Source organism: Antechinus flavipes, chromosome 1 (genome assembly GCF_016432865.1).
Source record: "Antechinus flavipes isolate AdamAnt ecotype Samford, QLD, Australia chromosome 1, AdamAnt_v2, whole genome shotgun sequence".
NCBI classification, from domain to species: domain Eukaryota; kingdom Metazoa; phylum Chordata; class Mammalia; order Dasyuromorphia; family Dasyuridae; genus Antechinus; species Antechinus flavipes.
Genome location: NC_067398.1, coordinates 652,603,298 through 652,626,060, shown reverse-complemented (window position 1 = coordinate 652,626,060; position 22,763 = coordinate 652,603,298). Strand labels below are relative to the sequence as shown.

At 41.1% G+C, this 22,763-nt stretch overlaps 1 protein-coding gene and 1 pseudogene across 1 annotated transcript in view; one reads left to right on the top strand and one right to left on the bottom strand.

Moving 5' to 3' along the window:
* Nucleotides 1-22,763, bottom strand: part of LOC127544676 (ribonucleoside-diphosphate reductase subunit M2-like) — a 681,272-nt pseudogene that overhangs the window by 76,671 nt on the left and 581,838 nt on the right.
* COLGALT1 (collagen beta(1-O)galactosyltransferase 1) overlaps nucleotides 4,534-22,763 on the top strand; it is a 32,193-nt gene continuing 13,963 nt past the window's right edge. Inside the window, exons 1-10 of the mRNA XM_051971431.1 lie at nucleotides 4,534-5,155; nucleotides 5,246-5,356; nucleotides 5,632-5,749; nucleotides 9,388-9,522; nucleotides 9,989-10,193; nucleotides 10,378-10,497; nucleotides 15,439-15,515; nucleotides 15,624-15,730; nucleotides 16,365-16,497; nucleotides 18,477-18,604. Coding sequence (XP_051827391.1) covers nucleotides 4,881-5,155; nucleotides 5,246-5,356; nucleotides 5,632-5,749; nucleotides 9,388-9,522; nucleotides 9,989-10,193; nucleotides 10,378-10,497; nucleotides 15,439-15,515; nucleotides 15,624-15,730; nucleotides 16,365-16,497; nucleotides 18,477-18,604 — 1,409 coding nt within the window. The 5' untranslated portion in view covers nucleotides 4,534-4,880. The remainder of the gene's footprint in view (nucleotides 5,156-5,245; nucleotides 5,357-5,631; nucleotides 5,750-9,387; nucleotides 9,523-9,988; nucleotides 10,194-10,377; nucleotides 10,498-15,438; nucleotides 15,516-15,623; nucleotides 15,731-16,364; nucleotides 16,498-18,476; nucleotides 18,605-22,763) is intronic.

The window sequence follows — 22,763 nt, the reverse complement described above, 5'->3', positions numbered from 1 at the left end:
TCACTATTTGACAAAAACTACTGGGAAAATTGGAAACTAGTATAGGAGAAACTAGGCATAGACCCACACTTAACACCAAACACTGAAATAAGATCAAAATGGTCTATGATCTAGGCATAAAGAACGAGATTATAAATAAATTAGAAGAACATAGGATAGTTTATCTCTCAGACTTGTGGAGGAGGTAGGAATTTGTGATCAAAGAAGAACTAGAGATCATTTTTGATCACAAAATAGAAAATTTTGATTATATCAAGTTAAAAAGCTTTTGTACAAACAAAACTAATGCAAAAAAGATTAGAAGGGAAGCAATAAATTGGGAAAACATTTTTACAGTTAAAGGTTCTGATAAAGGCCTCATTTTCTTTCTTATTTTGTGGTTTGATTTATCTAATTCTGAGAGTGCAAGGTTGAGATCTCCCACTATTATAGTTTTGCTGTCTATTTCTTCTCGCAACTCTCTTAACTTCTCCTTTAGGAAGTTAGATGCTATACCACTTGGTGCATATATGTTTAATACTGATATTGCTTCATTGTCTATACTACCCTTTAGCAAGATATAGTTTCCTTCCTTATCTCTTTTAATTAGATCAATTTTTGTTTTTGCTTGATCTGAGATAAGGATGGCTACCCCTGCTTTTTTGACTTCACCTGAAACATAATAGATTCTGCTCCAGCCTTTTACCTTTACTCTGTGTATATCTCCCTGTTTTAAATGTGTTTCCTGTAAATAGCATATTGTAGGGTTCTGACTTTTGATCCAGTCTGCTACCCACCTCCACTTTATGGGAGAGTTCATTCCATTCACATTTATGGTTAAAATTACTAATTCTATATTTCCTGCCATCCTAATATCCCCAGATTATGCTTTTCTTTTTCTTGCCCTCCTTCCCCCCTTCCCTAGTATTAAACTTATTGGTCCCCCTTGCATCACGCAGCTCTCCCTACTTAGGATCCCTTCCTCTTCCCTTTGAATCCCTTCCCCTTTCTTGTACCTTCCCTTATTACTTAAAGGCCTCATTTTCAAAATATATAGAGAATTGACTCTAATTTATAAGAAATCAAATCATTCTCCAATTGATAAATGGTCAAAGGATATGAACAGACAATTTTGAGATGATGACATTGAAACTATTTCTACTCATATAAAAGGGTATACCAAATCACTATTGATTAGAGAAATGCAAATTAAGACAACTCTGAGATACTACTACATACCTGTCAGATTGGCTAAGATGACAGGAAAAGATAATGATGAATATTGGAGGGGATGTGGGAAAACAGGGACACTGATGCATTGTTGGCGGAGTTGTGAACGGATCCAGCCATTCTGGAGAACAATTTGGAACTATGCTCAAAAAGTTATCAAACTGTGCATATCCTTTGCTCCAGCAGTGTTACTTCTGGGCTTATATCCTAAAGAGATATTATTTTTTTTTCTGGATTCAGTCTTTTTTTATTTTATTTTTATTTTATTTTTTATTTAATGATTACTTTATATTGACAACATTATCCCTTGCACTCGTTTCTTTTCCGATTTTTTTCCCCTCCCTCCCTCCACCTCCTCCCCTAGATGGCAAGCAGTCCTTTATATGTTGGATATGTTACAGTATATCCTAGATACAATATATGTTTGCAGAACCAAACAGTTCTCTTGTTGCATAGGGAGAATTGGATTCAGTAGGTATAAATAACCCGGGAAGAAAAACTAAAATGCAGATAGTTCACATTCGTTTCCCAGTGTTCGTTCTTTGGGCTAAAGAGATATTAAAGAAGGGAAAGGGACCTGTATGTGCCAAAATGTTTGTGGCAGCCCTTTTTGTAGTGGCTAGAAACTGGAAATTGAATGGATGCCCATCAATTGGAGAATGGTTGGGTAAATTGTGGTGTATGAATGTTATGGAATATTGTTGTTCTGTAAGAAATGATCAGCAAGATTAATACAGAGAGGTTTGGAGAGACTTACATGAACTAATGCTAAGTGAAATGAGCAGAACCAGGAAATCATTATACACTTCAACAACAATACCATATGAGGATATATTCTGATAGAAGTGGACATCTTTGACAATGAGAAGATCCAATTCAGTTCAATTGATCAATGAAGGACCAAATCAGCTATACCCAGAGAAAGAACACTGGGAAATGAATATGCACTACTTGCATTTTTGTTTTTCTTCCCAGATTATTTTTACCTTCTGAATCTGATTTTTCTTTTCTTTCTTTCTTTCTTTTTTTTTAAATAACTTTTTATTGACAGAATCCATGCCATGGTAATTTTTTACAGCATTATTCCTTGCACTCACTTCTGTTCCGATTTTTCCCCTCACTCCCTCCACCCCCTCCCTCAGATGGCAAGCAGTCCTTTACATGTTGAATAGGTTACAGTATATCCTAGATACAATATATGTGTGCAGAACCAAACAGTTTTCTTGTTGCACAGGAAGAATTGGATTCAGAAAGTATAAATAACTCAGGAAGAAAAACAAACATGCAAGCAGTTTATATTCATTTCCCAGTGTTCTTTCTTTGGGTGTAGCTGCTTCTGTCCATCCTTGATCAATTGAAACTGAATTAGCTCTCTTTATCAAAGAGATCCACTTCCATCAGAATACATCCTCAAACAGCATCGTTGTTGAGGTATATAATGATCTCCTGGTTCTGTTCATTTCACTTAGCATCAGTTCATGTAAGTCTCTCCAGTCCTCTCTGTATTCATCCTGCTGGTCATTCCTTACAGAACAATAATATTCCATAACGTTCATACACCACAATTTACTCAACCATTTGAATCTGATTTTTCTTGTGCAACAAGAGAACTGTACGGATCTGTACACATATATTGTATGTAAGATATACTTTAACATATTTAACATGTATGAGACTGCCTGCCATCTAAGGGAGGGAATGAAGGGAGGGAAGGGAAAAGTTGGAACAGAAGTGAGTGCAAGGGATAATGTTGAAAAATTACCCATGCATATGTTCTGTCAATAAAAAGCTCTTAAAAAAAAAAAAGAAAGAAATGACGAGCAGGCTGATTTCAGAAAAGCCTGGAAAGACTTATATGAATTGATGCAGAGTGAAGTGAGCAGAACCAAGAGAACACTTGTACACAGTACCAGAAAGATTGTGTGATGATCAACTATGATAAGACTTAGCTCTTTTTAGCAATACAATGATCCAGGACAGCTCCAGTAAACTTGGGATGGAAAATGCCATGCCCATACCCATCCACATTCAGACTGAATACAGATCAGAGTTCACTATTTTCACCTCCCCCTACTTCTTATATATATTTTTTCTTTTTGTTCTGATTTTTCTTTCACGATACAACTAGATTTTTACCTCAGCAGATGACTATTCTGTATCACAGTGTATGGGGAGGAAGAGGTAAGAATTTTCTAGTCACTGGATAGGAAAAATCTCATTTGGTTAGTGATAATAATCTATAGATTCCTGTAGAGATGGAGAACAGCATTAGCTTGTTTCTTTCCACAAACAAGGTATTGGAGGGTAGAGAAAACATTATCAGGCAGTAAATATCTTGTAATTGATTTCTCAGGGACCAAAATAAGCCCACGATCCTTGCCATTTCTTTTATATCATCCTACTACAGTAAAGAGGAACATATGGAAGATATGCTGAAACTTTCAATCTGATTTGTGCTCTGAGATCCTGGCCCTAGCCCCTCAATCATTATAAAGGACTGGGATCCTTTATTACCTGTGTGACTTTAAGTAAGTTACACTTACTAGTTGTGTAATCCTGGGCAAGTCATTTAATCTATCTGCCTCAGTTTCCTCTTCTTTAAAATGGGAGTAACAAAAGTTCAGAGTTATTGTGAGAGTTAAATTGCATAACACACATAAAATGCTTTGCAAACATTAATACCTTATGTAAAAGCTATTATAAATACAACAATCTCTCTGGGCTATCTGTAAAAAGAGGAGGTCCCTCCAGATAATCTCTCAGGCCCTATTCAATTCTGGAGCGATGAGTTAAGCACATTTGGTGAAGTTGGTTAGAGTAGCTAGAGTTTCATCACACGTGGCAGTGGGTTCTAGAATGAGAGGTCTCTAAACCCCATAGCTGAGAGGAAGTGGAGTTGGAGTTCAAACCTCGATTCCATAGATAGTACGGGGAGGGATAGATACAAGAGCTGGGGCCGAGGTGTAAGCAGCATCCCCCACCTAATTGGGCTCTGCTCGCTGCTCACAGAGGATAAAGAGGCTGCCTTTCCCCACTTTTGAAGTTCTGTGACTTCTATTAAATACCCCACCTAAAAGTCGTCTCGTATGGGGAGGAACAACCCTAGCATTCAGAAGCACTGGACTCATTGCTACGTGCAGCAGGAGTGTCTGGGCACTGGGCCAGCCCCTTAGGACCGGATGGAACAACCGGTATCCAGCACTCCAGCTGTAGTGGGGTCCTGTCTGTCTAGCCCAATCCCGTAGGGTACAGGTCCAGAGTCCTCCCTGGGCTCCTGCTGGGACACACAGCGAGCCTTTCACCAGGCCGTCAGGTCTAGGCTCAAGGGGCGGATCCCTACCAGGCTGGGTTCCGTGGCCGGGCGGTGTCGGATGGGGAAGGGGCAGGTCTGGAGAGGAGAGCCCACCCCTTTAAGGCTAGAAACCGGTGCTGGGGCGGGGCGGGTCCCGGTTAGGGGATTGGGACACGAGGCCCATTCCTTTAAGGCCGGATCCGGGCGCTAGATTCACACGGAGTGGGCCGAGAGCTTCCCGGGAAATCGGGGCGGCGGGACTGGCCGGGACTGGCCTGGCTTGGCCTGTGTGCGGAGCGGGGCGGTCGGAGGGCGGAAAGGGAGCTTAAAGGCGAGACGCCGGGCTTTAGCGGTCAGGGATCGGCAGGATTCTCTCGCCATGGGCACAGCCTGGGCCGGGAGCCGGAGCCGGAGCTCCAGCCCCAGGGCCGGGCGCCTGCTGGGCCTGGCGCTGTGCGCCGCCGCCGCGCTGCTTCTGCGGGGCCCGGGCAGAGCTGCCGCCTACTTCCCCGAGGAGCGCTGGAGCCCCGAGTCTTCTCTGCAGGCGCCGCGGGTCCTCATCGCCCTCATCGCCCGGAATGCGGCCCACGCGCTGCCCTCGACTCTGGGCGCCCTGGAGAGACTGCGGCACCCGCGGGACCGGACTGCGCTATGGTGAGGATCCCCATCCCTGCTCCCTCCCCTTGCCGCGGGCCCTTCCCAGCCTGCCCCGGCCCTGAGCGCCGCGTGCCTGTGCTTTTGCAGGGTGGCCACAGACCATAACGTGGACAATACCTCGGCGGTTCTGCGGGAGTGGCTGGTGGGCGTGAAGAGCTTGTACCACTACGTGGAGTGGCGACCCATGGAGGAGCCGAGGTGAGGAGTGGGGAGGGATTGTACAGAAAGCGGGAAGCTGACTAGGGTGGCCTGAGGAGCTGGCCTAAGCTGTCAGCTAGCCTTCAGGGGCTGCTGGGGGTCAGGACACACATTTGGGAACAGGGACTGAAAGGGCCAATCGAGGAGATAACCCCCAGAGAGAGTTGGTTTTCCCACTCACTCCCCTCCCCTCCCAAGGATTAGGCTGTTATTTGATCTGGGGGTTGAGCCTGGCTCTGGCACTAACTTTTAAAAGTAATTGTTGCTCCCTACAGGTCCTATCCTGATGAGGATGGCCCCAAGCATTGGTCCAATTCTCGCTATGAGCATGTAATGAAGCTCAGACAGGCAGCCTTGAAATCAGCTAGGGATATGTGGGCAGACTATATCCTGGTAAGAGCCACTGACAGCTTCCCATCCTTCCCGTTCTTCTCCCTCCTCCCCCCACCCCCATTTCAGCCTCCTATCCCCTTGGGTTTATGAGAGAAGAGGAAGTTGCTTGTCACAAGTTAAAGCTGAATTGATGATGATTCAAGAGAGGCAACAAGAGTGTTGAACTTGAATTCCCCAAAATCATAGTTTAAAATCTATCTCAGACCCAAGTCTCTAAACCTCTGTTTCCATTTATGTAAAATGAGAATAGCAATATTCCATCAGCTAATACATGCTTTGCAAGCTTGAAGTATTTGTCTTAACTCCTGTGATTTTATTGGTTAGAGGCTTGGAGAGCCTGAGAAAATTGCCTGGAGGACTGAAAGAAAGGACCTCACAGATGCAGAACGTTTCCCAGTCTATACTTGAATCCTTGTTCTGGTTGACTTTGAGACCAGATCTCCATTTACTCTTTGCCACGTGGCCTCTGGAAGTGTTATATAAAGGTCAGAGGTTTTATTTGTTTGCTTGTTTTGGACTGGTCCTATGTATAAAGAACTCTCAGAGGAAGAAACTCCCTGTTCCAGTGCAGCTCAATCTTCACTTTGCTACTGAGTTCTTTGCTTTACTATTTATAGTCTTAAGAGAATTGCTTGAAACACTAAAATTTGAAGTGACTTGCCCAGGATCACTTAGCCAGGATATCTCAGAGGCTATACTTGAACTCCTGGTTTTCTTAACTCTAAGGATGCCTCCATCCACTATATCACAGTGCCTCTTCTTAAATCCATCATGATCAGACCAGCATCCAAACTGTGACTTAGCACAAAGAGCACCAGAGATCAGTGATTCTAGTATCACTGGGGAGTTGATAGATGTTCCAGGGTTTCTTTGGCCCTTGGTAGATGAGAGTGAGTGCTTTCCATCACATTATCATCAGAAAGCAGAGCAGAATTAAGATTGGGAGTATGACCCTTCCCCTTGGGCTGAGAGACATAAGTTTTACAGGAAGAAGGAGCAGGACTATAGTGCAGGAGAAAAAGATGCAGATACCAGAAATAGCTGACATCACAAGTACTTCTTGCTTTAAGCAAACTCGGCATGTGATCATCTAGATTTATATAACAGGTAAATTAGTTCCTTTCCTTTTGCAAAAGGATTGCCACCACTCACCCTTGCCACATCCTCACCCTAACCTTTCTTAAAATAGCAAACTTCCCTAGTTTTTTTTTTTTTTTTTTATTTTATTATTTTTTAAATTTTATTTTATTTAATAATAACTTTGTATTGACAGAATCCATGCCAGGGTAATTTTTTACAACATTATCCCTTGTACTCGCTTATGTTTCGTTTTTTCCCCTCTCTCCCTCTACCCCCCTCCCCCCCCCCCCCCCCAAGATGGCAAGCAGTCCAAACTTCCCTAGTTTTTGCAGCCTTGTGGATGTAAAATACTGAAGCACGCTTTACTAAGGTGGTCAATATCAGTACCCAGAAGAAACTTTTTAAGGACATTATCTCAGCTTCAGTTTGAATTTGAACTTGAGTCCTAACTCTACCTCTGACTAGCCATATGACCTTGAATAAGCCATGTTATTCAAATGGGTCTCAGTTTACCCCTTTGTAAAATGAGAAGATTGGTCTAGATTTTCCCTTAGATGCTTATCAATACTGATATTTTGTGTTCTAAAAATAGATCTTGGGGAAGCTAGGTGTCGAAGTAGATAGAATGCTAGGGCTAAGGTTAGGAGAACTTGAGTTCAAATCTAGCTTCAGACACGTACTAATTGTGTGACCTTGGATGAGTCATTTAACCCTGTTTGCCTCAGTTTCCACTTCTGTAAAATGAGCTAGAGAAAGAAATGACAAACCCAATCTAGTCTCTGCAAAGAAAACCTCAAATGGGATCACTAAGCGTTGGACACAACTGAAACTCCTGAACAATATAACAAAAATAGATCTTAGGTTAAAGCATCTGATCACTAACTATCTCAATTCATTTTCATGATTACCTCTAATTGTCATTAAAAATATGAAATTGGGAAACTACTCCTAAGCCAAAAAGCAAATAGATATTCAAGTCTATCCTCAATTCTCTTTATTGAAATGATATTAATGGAATTATGATCACTGTTGCACATGGCATTTTGTCTTCTACTTTTTACACTTAGTGTCTTACCAGTGTACCTATGTCCCTTTTCACTGCTACATAGCCATAGTAATAATAGTTCCCCATTTCCATATTCTTTCAAGGTTCACTGATCTCTGTAAGGTCAGTAGAACAGGATTATTATTTTCATTTTGTAGTTGAAGAAACTGAAGCTCAGAGAAATGGAGGAACTTGTCCACACTCATACAACTAGTGAATAAGTGTTGAAGCTAGTCATTCATCCAGTCGGGGCTTCAGCATACCAAAGTCCAGTCCACTGCTCTTCCTACTTCATCTCTCTCCTTCCTGCCATCAAGCCACTGCTTGCCTAACACCCTGTTCAAGGGAATTAGGGGTGTGTTGGCAGTCATTCAGTTTTGAATGGCATGGCTGAGAATGTCTTTGCATAAATTTCTTTTTCATTTTGGAGAGTGGACTTCCAGAGAGGAATTTCCAAACCAAAAAGTATGAATAGCTTTGTGGTTCTGGCTTGTGCTAGAGGAGTTTGGGAAATAGATTATAAGTCTACTGAAGTGATAGGGAATTTCAATTTCTTGAGTATCTGGCGACATTCTTCTTTAGGCCAAAGATTGGAGAAGACCAAATGTCTCTATTTTTTAAAAAAAGAATCCTTGGAGAAAGAAGCAAAGAGCTATCATAGCTTTGTCAAGAACAGATCATACCAGACTAACCTCATCTTTTTAGACAGGTTTATTCTACTAGTAGATTAAAGGAATCCTATAGATAATTAGCCCAGATTTTGGGGAAACATTTGCCTAAGATTCTCATACTGTTCTTATGGAGGAGATGGAGATATGAAGATTAAATGATAGATGTTAATCAATAACCATATGGTTGGTCAGTATGATAGTATGGTTAGTCAATAATCATATGGTTGGTCATTATAATAACATGGTTAGTAAGTAACTAAATGGTTAGTCGTTATGATAGTATGGTTAGTAAGTTACAAATGGTTGGTCAATATGATAGTCTGGTTAGTCAATACCATATGTTGGTCAATATAATACTATGGTTAGTAAGTAACCAAATGGTTGGTCAAAGTCAAGGTGTCTTCATTAAGGGTTTGATGACCACTTCAAAGGAGGTTGTTGGCCCTCTGCTGACTGACATTTTTAAAAAATCAATGACATCACATAAAATGACCAATTGAGAGGGTAGTTTTTCTGAGTTGCTTTCCTCCTTTTTAAATCTTTTGGTATAGGAGATGGCTCAGTGGGTAGGGAAGAGAGGAAAAGGATTGTATTTGAAAATGAAAGTGATAGAAGAACACAGGCTATCAATAAAATGTGATTAAATAGAGTTGCCATGTGAAAAAGTATCTGAGTTGACTGGGACTTAAAGAATGTTGTGCTGGCTAATGTTAGAGAGGCTGGTAAGTGGGAGGAAGACAGCTGGGAAGTATTATGTCCTGAGAACTTTGGACAAGCCACTGGATGATAACTGCCTCAGTCACATGATGTGAATTCTACCCTGGCTCTCTTCTGCTTTTTAGTTTCTGGATGCAGATAATCTCCTAATAAACCCAGACACTCTTTCCCTGCTGATCGCAGAGAACAAGACAGTCGTGGCTCCCATGCTGGACTCCAGAGCTGCCTATTCCAATTTCTGGTGTGGAATGACTTCTCAGGTAGGCAGACTACAATTTCCTTACAATGAGTGATGATGACTATTAGGAACATAAAGATCTATATGTAGGATTTTGGTGACCTTGATTTGCTTGGTTTCTGAATTGGTTGTTTAAAAAATATCAGGGTTTGTCTTCCTTGATTTTGCTTTTCATTGAAATGTAAGCTCCCTGAGGGCAGGGATTATTTTTGCCTTTCTCTGTATACCTAGCACTTAGTACAATACCTGACACATTAAAAATTACTGAATGATTTAATGATATAATTACTGAATAAATACTTTTTGGTTGATTCCCCATCAGTTCTGGCTTTTTCTGTATTTACACTTTTTTGTACAGAAACATAAGTGGCTTTTTACTGTACGTGATCCTTCTCCTCTTGAACTCATCTTCTAGGGGTCTGAATCTCTTTGGGGAGCTCCCTGGGTATTCCCCTTCTACTCTGGGACTCGGTTGTCTTTCCTCCCAGGGCTATTACAAACGAACACCTGCCTACATACCCATCAGGAGGCGGGATCGCCGTGGCTGCTTTGCTGTTCCCATGGTGCACTCCACCTTTCTGATAGACCTCAGGAAAGAGGCCTCCCGGGAGCTCTCCTTCTACCCCCCACATCCTGATTATACCTGGTCCTTTGATGACATCATCGTCTTTGCTTTCTCCTGCAAGCAAGCAGGTGAGTGTCCCCTGCCTTAGTACAGACTCAGGTCATTCATGTGACAAAATGTCACATTTGCAAAAATATCCCTGCCAGCCCATCCACCTATTGTGGCCTTTGAAGACACTTGGTATTTGAATGTACATGTGTCGTTACAGTACACCTACACTCAAACTTCTTTTCTGGTTTTTGCTGCTTGCAGAAGTGCAGATGTTTGTCTGCAACAAGGAGGTCTATGGCTTTCTCCCAGTGCCACTGAGGGCCCACAGCTCCCTTCGTGATGAAGCCGAGAGCTTCATGCATGCTCAACTTGAAGTCATGGGTAAGTCCGATCCCTGCCATGCTCAATTCTCTGTACCCCTCACATTCGGAGGCTGTTTCTGGAAGTGGCTGTCTTCTTCCTCTCTCGTCTTCACATTCTATATTTCAAAATTCTCTGTGTCCTTTGAGAAACCTCAAGAAAGCAGCTCCTGTGGACTACAGTTATTCCCTTCTCCCAATTCTAAATTAAACATCATGGAATTAGAAAACTGCATCTCTCTTGAGATCAGATCTCTTTCTAGTCAGAACCTAATCCATCACTGAGCTTCTTGTGAGTACAGGAATTCTTTGGTCATTAGGAGCCAAGGCTCCTAATTTCAGAAGTAGCTATCCAAAAGATTGATATAGATGAGGGTTATAGACAGTGTATTGAAATTCAAAGGAGGAAGCGATCATGGTGTGCAGGAGTAGTCTGGGAAAACTTCATGGAAGACATAGGGCATAGTTGGAGAGGATTTGAATCAGCAGAAAACAAGGTATGGAGGTAGAAATGGGCAAGGAATAGGACCATAGGATTTATTTAAACTTAATTTTATTTTTAACTGAGACAGAGTTAAGTGACTTGCCTACAATCACATAGCTAATAAATATCTGAGGCCAGATTTGAACTCAGGAAAATGAGTCTTTGGCCTGACACTCTGTCCACTGTGCCACCTAGTTGCTCATGATATGATAGGATGGAACTGATTAGCAAAAATAATCTGTATGTACTGGGTGAGGGAGAAAAGAGACTAGTGTCAGGAAGAAGGGTTAGAAGGCTCTTGTAGTAATCCAAGAAGATGAAAATACATTTCCTCCTTCAAAGTAGTAGATTTGGGGGGTGTTCAGTTTAATTAGCTCAATTTCTTCATCTGTCAGGTGAGTCAGAGAAAGAAATGGCAAACCACTCCAATATCTCTGCCAAGAAAATCCCAAATAAAGTCATGAATAGTCAAATTCTGAAATATGTTATCAACAAAATAAATGAACTGGGCTATTGGGAGACACAGAAATGTAAAAACAGCTTCCTTGCCTTCAATGAGCTCCAATGAAGGAGACAACACACATATTGCTGTGTACATACAAGATATATGAATGAAAGATACAGGAACACAAGAATGAAAGCAGTCTCAGAGGGAAGGCTCTAGCTGCTAGGGAGAAAAAACTGGGAAAGCCTCTTTTAAAAAGATGGCATTTGCAGTAAGTATTGCAGGAAGCCAGAGAAGCCTAGGGGTGGAGGGGAAGAGGGAGAGAATTCCAGACACAGGAGATAGTCAGTGAAGATGCTTAGAGAGAAGAGATGGAGGGGTCATATTCAAAGAGAGCAAGAAAGTCAGTGTTGCAGGATCATGTGGGTAATAATGTACAAGAAAATTAGAAGGTTTAGGAGGGGCCAGCCAGCTTGTAAAGAGCTTTGAAAGCCTAGCAGAGGAGTTTATTTTGATCCTGGAGGTATTATAAAGCCATTGGAGTTTGTTGAATTGAGGGACAAGGTGATAAGAACAGACTTTTGCTTGAGCAAACACCATTTAATTCTTTAAACTAGAGCCAAGGTTCGTTAATAACATGAGTTGGGACCTGAAATTACTGAGTGCATATAATAGGAAACAGCTTCCGGAGAGACTCTGAGGATATTGTAAAGCAGCAGATCCTGTGGGCACAAGTTCCTCCTGGAGAATAAAGCAATAAAATTCTGCAAACACAGAAGAGCTGTGGTAGAATAAAGCATCCTGGCAGCCCTAGGCTTTTTCTTTGGGGAGCCTTCTGTTGGAAGTCTGGGGAGCTATGCTGTCACTGAATATGTGGTGAAACCAGCATTAAACAGGAGGGGTAACAGGCGGAAAGGAAACAGAGGAACACTCTGAAGGAATAATCGGCAGTGTTTAGTGTTCAGCCAGGAGATAGTGGGAGAATGAGAAGTCAGAGATGACCTAGCATTCTGGCCTGTGTGCCTGAAAGAATGGTGCAGCCATCAAGGCAATAGAGATAAAGAAGGGGAGAAATGTTTTAGGGGGAAAGTGCTTGTTTGGGAACATGCTGAGCTGGTGGGATATCCAAGGAGAGATGTGGATCTGGAGCTTAGAAAGAGATTAAGAGGGCTGAAAGTAGAGGCCATTAACTGAAGCCATTAGAATGCTTTATGAGTAAGTAAAGTGAACCTTAAATCTGCCTCTTGTTTGTCTTTGACTGTCTAATCCCTGGCACAGCACCTTTCACAGAGTAAAACACTTCATCAGCGATTGCTAAATTCATCTGCTTCTTGGAGAATATCTTTCTTTGGAGTGAGAAGAAACAAGACAGAAGAGAAAGAAAAGAACCCTGGAGAGTTGTGAAAAGGGAGAAAGTGGTCACAGGACAATAGATTAAGAATTATTAATGTTCTTAAACATTATCTAATTGTCTCTTCCCCTCCCCTCCTCATTTTACAGATGAGGAAAGTCAGGCCCAGAGAAGTTAAATAGCTCACCCACTCTCTGTAATTAGTAAAGTCAAGAATCAATTAATCAAGAAGTACATATTAAACTCCTACTATGTACCATTACTCTGCTGGGTGGTGGGGAATATAAAGACAAACATTAAACACAGTCCATGCTTTTTAGGAATTTATATACAAGGTAATTTTGAAGACAAGATACTAACAGGGAAGAATTTCATGTAGAAAATAGTGTTTTAACTGAGGAAATTAGGGATTCTTGGAGTCATACACAAGAAGAGGGAATGTCCCCCAGGCTTGGGGACAAGCTATGGAAAAACATGGAGGCGGAGATAGAATATTATATATAAGGTGTATGTCATTGAATGTGTGAAAAGGAGTTAAGAATAACCTGGAAACGTAGATTGAAACCAGGTGGTGAAGAGTTTAAATGTCACATTTCCACCTCTGTCCTTTCATGTCAAGTTCAGCATTTTTTTTTCATGTGGCACTATATTGTTTCTTAATAATGTCAAATATCATAGAGACTTCAGGAAAAATGAGGAAGGAGGAAAGGGCCAGAGGACTGGGTACTTAACAGGTCACTAATGACTTGGAAGGAAGCAGCCTTTGAGTCAAAAAAGAATTAGATTGCAGAAGTTGAGGAGAGACAAAGGAAGCTGGGGACATATGAGCCCAGAGGGGAGACCCTTCGTTGGAGGTGCTTGGCAATTTGGCTCCTGCTGGTGGTTCCTACAGCTGCCTTCCTGTTCTGGCTGGAGGCCAGTCCATAGCACAGGCTAGTGCCTGTTCTCCCCCTCGCATTCCTTGGGAAAGGTTCACACTATGTCTTTGTCCTGCTCCAGGCACATAGAACCAAAGGTCGGTAGAAGTCAGCTCAGCTTTCAAAAGGCCAGGATCCTGTCCCCAGGCATTTTTAGTGGGGAAGGCAATAGCTCTAGTCTGTGTGGTGTTCCAGCCTCCCTCCACAGTCAAAACCCAGCTGCTCCAGCTCCATCCTCCTGCCCTGGAATGCTTGTCTGCCCACCTCTGCTAACTTTAGATTCTTCTTAACGCCCCCTCCTCCATTGAGATTTTCCTGGCTGACCCAACCTGATAATTCCAGACATTTCCTGGTATTCCTACAGCATGCACACAGAATGATTCTCCTTCTGTAGTTGTTTTTCCGTTCCATTGTTCTTACGTACATCTCATGTATGGGCTTCTGTGCATGTGTATCCGTTTTACTTGTGTGTGGTATGTTATGTCTGTATGTGTTTGGGGAGGGAATCCTTGAAGGCAAAAATTATATGTCTGGGTGTGGGTGTTTGTGGTTGTTGGATTGGAAACCACATTTCTGACAGTCTGAGATTAGACCAGCAGATGCACTATCACACATTTATCTTTAAAAACTTATTGATATCTTTTTAATTAAATTATTTATTATTTAATTTAATTTTTATTTAATAAATTAAATATTATATTTATGTATTTAAATAAATATTATTCAATTTAATTATTATTTAATAAATTATGTATTATTCTTTTTATTTACAAAACATATACATGGGTAAATTTTTAATATTGACCCTTGCAAAACCTTCTGTTCCAAATTTTCCCCTCCTTCCCCCCATCTTCTCCCCTAGATGGCAAGTAGACCAATATATGTTAAATATGTTAAAATATATATTAAATCCTTATTATATCTTTTAAAAATCATCTTAATTTCCAAATACATTCTTTTCTCCCTCCCTACTCAGAGAGTCATTCCTTGTAACAAAAATTTAAAAGGCGGAGGGAAATCAATTGAGTAAGTCCAACTAACTATTAACCAAGTTTGAAAGTATAAACAGTGTTCTCTATCCAAAATCCCCCATTTCCACAAAGAAGGAAAGGAAGTACATTTTTCCTTTTGGGCAAAGTATGGTCACTAGTGTGCTATGTTCTTTCCATTTAAATTGTTGTTGTGTGTATTATTTCCTTGATTCTTTTATTTTGCACCATCTCATTCATATAATTCCCCACCACTTTTTCTTCATATTCATTGTTTTTTACAGCATAGTACTATTGTATTGAGTTTATGTGCACAATTTGTTTATCCATTTAGCAGTCAATAAATATTTATTAAACACCTACTATGCACCAGGCACTTTGCTAAACAGTGAGTATACAAGTATGAAAGGAAATTCCTTTGCTTAAGAATCTTAGTCATATAAGGGAAAACAATATATTTAAGGAAGATAAAAAGTGGAGGTGGGGGAGAAAGGAAGGGGACTTCTCCTATGCTTGAGAGCATAAAATCCAGAGGAGAACAGGGAAGGAAATGAAATGAAGAGACAGCTCTCTGCTCCACCCTCCATTCAGAGTGGTCCCAGGAGCAGATGATTCTGATAAGATGTGATTTTGTAGGATGTTGAACTGATGTGATTTTGGAGGATGATGAAGTTTCTGGGCCATGATGGGGATAGATATCTACTTTGTTTCTGCTTCTTTGATACCATAAAAGATGTCAATGTCATGCTTGTCTTTTTATCTTTTATTTTCCTGTAGTAAAATACCCCCCAGTGGAACTTTCACATTTTACCTCCGTCCAGGCCAAAGTACCTGATAAGATGGGCTTTGATGAGGTGAGAATGGTCGCTGGGCTTGGGGAGGACCAGGCTTGGGAGGAGGAGAGAGAAAGAGGATGGAGGGAAATTTTGAGGTTTGAATGTGGTTTGTGTTTGGATTTGTAGGTCTTCATGATTAATCTTAAGCGTCGATCGGACAGACGTGAACGTATGCTAAGGACTCTCTATGAGCAAGAAATTGAATGCAAAGTTGTTGATGCTATAGATGGAAAGTAAGTGCCCATCTTAAGTAGTTAGGGGATCTGGGACAGTCCTGCGTCATTTGACATTATGGTTCCAGGAACATGGGCTACCACAAGGCCTGTGACAATCTCTCATAAGGAGTATAGAGAATTTCTCAGCCCTGAGATGGGGTGTGGGGCAATTCCTGCCAGTTTCCCCCTTCATTCCCACAAGAATCCCAGGAGGTAGAGTATGCTTCACATGTCCTTAACCAGTTCTGTGAGAGCAGATATATGGCCAATGGCCCTCCTCACTGGGCAGATGCACAGCTGTGAAATGGGTAGCTTCTGGTAGACTCTTGGGACTAGTTAGGGGACAGAGTGCTCTAAGCACTGGAGTTCAAATCTGGCCTGAGTCACTTACTAGCTGTATGACCCTGTATCTCCATTTGCCTTAGTTTCTTCAACTATAAACATGGGGATACTAACAACCCCTACCTTGGAGAGTTGTTGTGAGGATCAGATGAGATGATATTTGTAACATGCTTAGCACAGTGTCTAACATAGTAGGTGCTGTATAAAAGTTTATTTCCACCCGCCTTTCCCTCATGTACTTTCTGCAGCTGGCTGAGCCAGCTGTCCTCTTGAATGGTTTAGAAAATAGTTCTGTTCATCTTCCTTCTAGAGCCATGAACACAAGCCAAGTGGAAGCGCTGGGGATTCGGATGCTGCCAGGTTATCAGGACCCCTACCACGGCCGGCCACTCACCAAGGGAGAGTTGGGCTGCTTCCTCAGTCACCACCAAATCTGGAAGGAGGTGAGTGCCAGTGCAAAGGGCTCCCTTGGCCAGATGCCACAGTGTCTCGAGAGAGCTCATCTAGACAGCTTAAGGGTTTCCATGTCCCCACCAGGGACAGAATGGTATTTTTAGCCTATAGACCAGGGTGGAAAGAAAGGGAAACCTGATAACTCTCTTCAAGGATTTGAAGGACTTGTTCTCTGGAGGAAGGATTCGGCTCGCTCTATCTGGCCCCACGGGACAGAATTAGGAACAATGAATGGAAGCCAAAAAGAGATCAGTTTGACGAGGTCAGGATGTATTTCCTAACAGCCAGAGCTGTCCCAAACAGGAATGGGCTGCCTTGGAAGGGAAGGAGGAAGCTCCCTCTTGTGGCAGATCTTCAAGCAAAGGAAGGGTCCCATGTGTTGAAGAGCAGACTTTTTCAGCCATGCTTTGTCCTTGATAGTACCTGAAATCCCTTCTAACTCTGAAATCCTGCGAAATCCTAGGAGACTGGAGTCATACTTATTCCCAGGGTTGGAAAGACCCCAAGGACATACAGTCCGGCCCGAGCAGGAATCCTCTCTTGGGCATCTCAACAAGGGGGTCATTATAATCCACATGGAGCATGGACATTACAATTACCTTCTGATCACCAGAAAGGGCACATGGTGTAGCAGAAAGAGTGGGCTTACAATCAGATCTGGATTTAAATCCCAACTGTGTCGATAGGAATAAGTCAATTTATTTGAGCCTCATTTCCCTCATTGGCAAAAAATGGAGATAATAATATGTCTACTTTTTTTTTTTTGAAAATAAAAGCACTTTGCAAACATCAGGTGCATAGAAATGGAAGTTATTTTTATTGTTGCTGTTCCATTTGGGACGGCTCTATTTTTTCCTAGATTTTCTCTTACATTGAGCTCAGGAGCATATTCCTAGTGCCACCCTCTGTGGCCAAGGAGAACAAGCCTTCCCCATCTTGACTTCTCACATACTTGGAAAGCAGCTCTGAGGTCTCCCTGCAGCCCTTGGCTTGTATGGCATAAAGGGTGGTTATGGATCTTGTAGCACAGAGAGACTGGGGAAGCCTAGCTAAGTGCTTCCACAACTGTGAGCTGTGGGAGGGAAGAAGGGGCACCCCAGAGGCGAGAAATGTTATTTATCCTTAAGAGTTGGATGCTTCTGAAGTAGAAGATGTGTTTGTGGTTAGTTAGTTGAGAGATGGCAGGGTGAGTGACCTGGGCCAAAAGGGAGGGAGAAGGCACCAAATAGCAGCAGATACAGACTGATGAACAAACCTTCGGTCTTTGGCTAGAATGGGAAAGAGGGCAGGGTACTGATGGCAGAGCCCGGACTCTTTCCAGTCTCTTAGCAGAGCCAAGGCTCGTGGCTGACTTCTTCCTGGTGGAACCAGTCATTTAAGCCCCCTGAAAGGACTGAAGCACTGGCTTTGGGGGAACAGAAGAAGGTCAATGGTAGGGAAGGAATGGGAGAAGAAAGGCCTTTTTGTAATGATGTCTGGAATAAGTGGAGGTTAAGGACATCCTGAGTTATTAGGCAGGATTCTACCTTCTCCTTGGGGGACTAGGGGAGATGAGATGGTAAAGCAGACCCTCGGACCCTTAGCTGCCTCAGAGATTATTAGATTGTGTGGTGGAGCCTGGGGATGTGAACATTCCATTGGCTAGAGAAGACATATGAAAGAGGAAATACTCACATGAATCTGTGGCCAGTTATATTTCTGTATGTCAGCATTATGGAAAAACGTGTGTGTGATCATTTCTACGTGTGTGAAAATAGCCTATATTTGTCTAGTGTGTCCCCCTCTGCCACATTCAAATCTTTTATTTCTGGTGCATTCTGAATCAGCAGACTTGTGATTGTGGGTGAAGCAGGTTGGAAAGCAGCTGTTTCAGTGGTGGTACCATGGGGGTGACTGCCAAGAGGTTCTGGGATTCTCTGGGTCCCAGGCATTTTTCCTGCTCACTCACATCACCTTGTTCCATTGTCAGGTGGTGGAGCGCGGGCTGGAGAAATCTCTCGTGTTCGAGGACGACCTCCGCTTTGAGATTTTCTTCAAAAGGCGCCTGATGAATCTGATGTATGACATAGAGGAAGAAGGCCTGGAGTGGGACCTGATGTGAGTACCAGGACTGGAGTCCCCTGGGAAGTGGGTGGTCATAGGCAAGGCTCAGGACCTCAAGCTTTCAGCCTCCCAAACGGAGGCTCTCTTGTGACCCAAGCACTCAGGAGAACAGAATAGCTAATGACTCATTTTATCTGGTCTCCTTTCACTCACAAGAATCTCAACAGCAAAAACTTTTATTCTACACTTTGGGTTTAAGAAATTAGCCTCCCAAAGATGAGGTTGAAAAAGCACAATTGAGGAGGTTTATCGGAAAAAGCAGACTAAGCCCAATTTGAGTCACCAGTTTAGTTCAAAAGAAATTAAAGTGAGCTTGGTCTACTTTAAGAGAGACATGGCTTCTAGGAATAAGGATGTGATAGGCAGCTAAGTGGTGCCATCGTGCACAGAGCTTTGGGCCTGGAGTCAGGAAGACAAGTTCAAATCCAGCCTTCGACACTTACTAAGTGTGTGACCCTGGGCAAGTCACTTAATCCTGTTTGCCTCAGTTTCCTCATCTGTAAAAATGAGGAGAAGGAAATAGCAAACTGCTGCAGTATCTTTCCAGGAAAACCCCGAATGGTTCATGAAGAATCATATACAACCCAAAGCAAAAACCAATTCTTTTTTATTCTGCCCTTTTCAGACTATGTCTGGAATAGATAGTGAAGGGTCTTGGTCTGTTATGTGAGGATTAGTTGAAGACACTGGGGATTTTAAACTTAAGAAGAAAAGACATGAGCATTTTGGAGAAGGCTACTTTTAAATATTTGAAAGGCTGCCATGGTAAGTTGGGAATAGACTTTTTTACCCTAGAGGGCAGAACCAGATATGATGGGAAGATATTGTAAAGAGAAAAATTTAGGTTTTTTTCAGGCAAAACTTCCTAACAATTAGAGCTCTCCCAAAGTGGAAGGGACTGACCTGAGAGAGGGTAGGTTCCCCTTCCTTGGAGGTCTTTAAAGAGAGGCGATCCCTTATCTGTTATGTTATTGTAAGGATTCACTTGAGTTAGACCAAAAGGCCACAATATCCTGTCTAAATTCTAAAGTTTGTGATTTTGTGAAAATAGCAGAGGTATCTTCTCCCCCTCTGTCTATCCTGTTTGAATCTATATAGCAAACTTTAAGAGTGGCCCACAGGGTTCCAGGACAGGCTTGAACTAAGTCTAGAACATCTACAACAGACTTACTGGATATAGAGCTTAAATACAGCAATACTTCATTTATCCAGAAATCAGTTATCCAGCAAACTGGGGAATATAGGACATAAATAAGGATTTAAGAATACACTCGAAACACGCTTTGGTGGACAGCAATGTGATAATGCATATAGAGGAGAGCCTTACATCTTCACATGGAATCTAGTAATTTAGTAGCACTCTTAACAAAAATAAACAGATCTTTAAAAAAAACCCCTACTATAATAAACATATATTTTAGATAAGGATAATAACAATGTATTTCCATTTGGGTTTCCTTCCTATCTTTGTCTTTATATCCGTATTCATAAAAAGTTTATTTTTTCCTTTATCCAGCCAGTGTACACATTCACTCTCTCTCTGGTTTTGCTATTTTTTTCCACATGACTTTTTTTTCTTCTGTAAGTCTTTCACTATTTCAGTACTTAAAGTGAATTTGTGACCTTGTTACCAGTCCTTCCCATAATCCATCTGTACTTTCTCAGCTCAGATGTTGCTGTTTTTCAGTGAATCCTCTGGAGATCCACCTCATGCTGCTAGAGATCTTTCTTTGGCTATTTTATTTCATGGATATCACTGAAACACTCAAGCAGCTCATCTTTGCTCTTACCAGGTGGCCAGCCTACTTCATTTTTCCATTTATGCACTGTCTATCTGTCATCCCTTGTTCTTGCTATAAGATCAATCTGTTTCCTTTCCTAGTCTTGTATGTCCTTTATGGTGTCTCTTTTGCTGCTTCTTCCAACCCAGTCATTACTGGTAACATACCATTTATACACACCTGGTGGTTCTTTGTAGTTCTTTGAATCACTTGTAGGTGTGACTTAAGACTCCCAGCCATGTAACTATAACCAAGAGAACACCTGTGTTTGAAGAGCTATGTGATTTCTCAAATGCAAGATACAGTTCATTTCTGGGCCCACTTCTGTGTTCATCTGTAGTATATACTCAAATATATGGATTGATGGACTACCTCAATGGGCTATCTGTCCAACTACTGTATGCCATAATCTGGGCAGTGTGCATTCTTCATCCACTTTGTTTTTATAGTATGGATTGCTAGACTAATCCTTTTTTTTGAGTGGCTGTGGACCTCGTTGAGGAGGCACTGGAGTGTTCCAGGGCTCGATGAATTCATCATGGTATCATCCACAAACAGGAACATCGGGAGAGCTTCTCTGTCAATAAGGAATCCCTCTTCTCCTTGGGCTTTGCACAAGACGTCCTCTGTGACACAGGTGAACACCTTTAGTCTCCCTATTTTATGTCTTAGTTGATGTTGATACTTAGCAGGTCTCATTTTTCATAGAGATAATATAATATCTTGTAGGAGATTGTAATATATGCATGGGAGACTTTTCTAAAAGAAGAGCCTTTAAGGCCACATTTTTCTCAATGGATTAAAATGCTTTTTATTAAAAAAAAATCAATAAATAATAGATACAATATAATACCGTATTCCCTACTTCCATAAATTGTATGAGGGTAAAGATGTGATTTTGTATAAAAAATAATTTAGGGAACTTGCCCGCTTCCTCCTTCTTTTCATCACTTCCATTCTTGAGATATATATTTATATTTATTCTATTCTCATTAGAAAATAGATAAATCAGTTGGTAGTTATTGCTCTCTTCTTGTTGCCTTCTTTTGTTATTAGTACTATCTCTAGTCCTGTCTTTCTTTTGGAACTTTTTTTCTTTAAGAAACCTTTAAAAAGTGATTCCTCTAGTATTTTAAAAAATTGTGGCTTATTTAACCTGGTCTGGCCCCAGCCCTGCTTTTTGACTTTGTCATCTTAAATGCCATTGATGTTTCCCTATAGCAATATTGTAATGAGATGGTGGAGTCTAAGTATATTGGTTATACTTTAATTATTGATGGGAATAGATTATTAGAGAAACACTGGCAGATATGCTATGTTTCCTCATCTTTTTGTTGTTTTCCTTCTAGTTCCATTTATAAATGTTGTTAGAGTGATGTAATTTCATTGGGGTTCTTGCCAAACTTTCTGAAGGCTTGTCTTCCCCTCAACTTCTTTTTCTACTTGTTCTGAGCTCATAATCATGCCTCTTCATGATGTTTCATGAATGAGTTTGTGCGTTGGGTTGATGGTGTCCTCTTCTGCTCTTGTCTGATTTATCTGTCTGCTTGGCAAGGAAATCAAGTATTTGACTGGGTATCAGAATTCTTTTAGTCTCTTTTTTGTTGGGACTTCTTTGCATCATTTAAAAAATATCTCTGAAATAATGATAGGGTCATTATCTTTACTTTGATCCATTTCCCATTCAAACTGACAGCATGATTAAAAATCCTGGTTAGATGAATGTAGATCACAACATAGCATTTTCACTTTTTTTGTTGTTGTTTGCTTGCATTTTCTTTCTTTTTTTTTTCCCTTTTGATTTGATTTTTCTTGTGCAGTATGATATTTATGGAAATATGTAAAGAGAAATTGCACATGTTTAACATATATTGGATCACTTATTGATTGGAGGAGGGGGTGGAGGAATGGGAGAGAAAAATTAGAACACAAAGTTTTGTAGGGGTGAATGTTGAAAATTATCAATGTATATATTTTGAAAATAAAAGGCTTTAATTTAAAAAATCTTGGATAGCCTTACTCTAATTGCATTTAGTATTATTGTCTTCTCATAATTATCCTTTTTTATAAATAAGTATTAGTTTTTGCTATTACCCTAACTTAAAAATTATTAATATATTTTGGTTTAATATCACTTTAATTTCCCCCATGCCCTTTCGCTTTCTCTTCCCATTCTAAGAAAGTTAATCTTTACAACAAAGGTTATAGAACAAGAAAAGAGAAAAAGAGTTTTCTAAATTCTCAATTATTAAAAAATTTATTGATTGATTCAGTTGGAACATACTATGACTTATGGAGCTAAATTCATGTTTCTCCATCCTATAAAATAATTTCTCCAACAATTCCTCAATTTCCTGTGCTCAGTGTTCTTG